Consider the following 1,765-nt stretch of genomic DNA (forward strand, 5'->3'; position numbering starts at 1 on the left):
TGGCACCCTTGAGAGAGCCTCTTTCCCCTGTCTCTCCCAACACAGGACAAGGGGTGGGGGCAGACATCGTCAGGCTGGCTGCTCAGGGCTCCCTCCAGGCCAGCTCCCCATTTGGTATCAAACGTGGTCATCTGGGTCACTGGGAAGGACTGGTGATGGTGGCCAGGGCCCCTTGGGGGAGGTGGGAGGCACAGCTCCAAACGTGGGGTGAGGGACTGGCCTTGGCCTGGCCTCCATCTGCCTCCAGGGTGCTGCTGCCTGGGAGGAGAGGAGCCCTCGGGGCCCTCAGACCCTATTTGCCCGGGGGGGGCTTGGGCTTGCCCACCTCCCCAGTCCCGTCCTCATCCTCGTTTTCTGACTCCTCCAAGATGGGCTTGAGCCCCTCCTGGGGAGGCTCCTCAGCCTCCTGGCCTCCGACCTGGACAAGGCCCTCTGGCTCCCAGCTGGGACCTCCTGGGGCCATGTCGACTCCACTGCCCATCCGGGCTCGGAGGCCCCCAGGGGCGTCGGGGGGCCTTGCCTGACCTAGGCCTTCAAGGCATGCAGGGGCATTTTCAACTTCCCCAGTGGCAGGGGCGCCCCTGGCAGCCTCTTTGGTGGCAGAAGCAGCCTCAGCAGCATCATCCACTCTGGGATCAGCCTCGCTGGTGTTCCCCTGGGTTGGGGAGGCCTGGGCGGCATCTCCACCGGCAGGGGCCGCCTGGATGGCAGCTGGGTCTTCACTCTCCACTGGGGCTGCTGGCCAGGCCGCACACTGCTGGCTCCTCGCTGGGGAGGCCGCCAACGCCTCCGTGTCCCGGATGAGCCGCAGCAGCCTCAGGAAGCCGGGTGGCCTCCTCTCCAGCTGCATCCTCCTCAGGGTATCCTGAAGCGCCTCACTGGGGTGGGCCCGAGACAGCACCTGCCGCAGTCGCAGGTAGTTGGCCATGGCTGGGTGGACGGCCCCCTTCTCCACGGCCTTCTGCAGCAGGCCTTCCAGGCGCACCACGAAGACAAACAGCCCCTCCTGGGGCCCCTGCGTGCAGGTCAGGAACTTCATCCGCGAGGTCATCCACGTATCCCGGCTCCTAAACACCTGCCCCAGCGCCGTCAGGCAGTCCTGCACAGAGAAGTCGGGCTCTTCCTCCAGGAGGCCGCTCACGATATCCAGGGCCAGGCCATCCAAGCTGTCCAGCATCCGCCTCCTTCTCTCCCTTTCCGACGCGTGGCACCACAGCTGCAGCATATCCTTGGCATCCTCCAACCAGCTCTCAAAGGATTCTTCCACGCAGCCTGGCTGCTCCCTCCCGGAAAAGGGTCTCAGTTCCCGGTAGGCCATAGTTTTCACCAGAGGCCGCAGGGTCTGGCTCCATGATTGGGTCCAGGCCTCTACCTCACCTGCACCTACTGCCTCACCTACAGCTCCTGCCTCATCTTCACCTCCTTCCTCACCTGCACCTCCTGCCTCACCTGCACCTCCTGCCTCACCTGCACCTCCTGACTCATCTTCACCTCCTGCCTTACCTGCACCTCCTGCCTCACCTGCAGATCTTTCCTCATTCACACCTCCTGCCTCACTGACAGATCCTGCCTCACCTGCAGCTCCTGCCTCACCTGTGCCTCTGGCCACTGCTTGCCCCTGGGGCTGTGCAGGGAAACTGGGCATATCCTGAAACTCAGCATCAGGAGCCTGCGGCAGGGAGATCACTTTCCAGGGTCCCCCTTTGCCTGCTATTTGGCAGGGAATCAAGCTTCGGTTTAAACCCTCAGCGAACTCCACCAAGGC

General features: G+C 64.1%; 1 protein-coding gene across 1 annotated transcript in view; it reads right to left on the reverse strand.

Annotated features, from left to right (window-relative positions):
• Positions 1–292: 292 nt before the first annotated feature.
• The window catches only part of LOC111535856 (paraneoplastic antigen Ma6F), a 4,590-nt gene continuing 3,117 nt past the window's right edge, over positions 293–1,765 (reverse strand). The window contains exon 3 of the mRNA XM_026450011.1: positions 293–1,279. Within this exon, the coding sequence (XP_026305796.1) occupies positions 293–1,279 (987 nt within the window). The remainder of the gene's footprint in view (positions 1,280–1,765) is intronic.

This window comes from Piliocolobus tephrosceles, unplaced genomic scaffold (genome assembly GCF_002776525.5).
Source record: "Piliocolobus tephrosceles isolate RC106 unplaced genomic scaffold, ASM277652v3 unscaffolded_9607, whole genome shotgun sequence".
NCBI lineage: Eukaryota > Metazoa > Chordata > Mammalia > Primates > Cercopithecidae > Piliocolobus > Piliocolobus tephrosceles.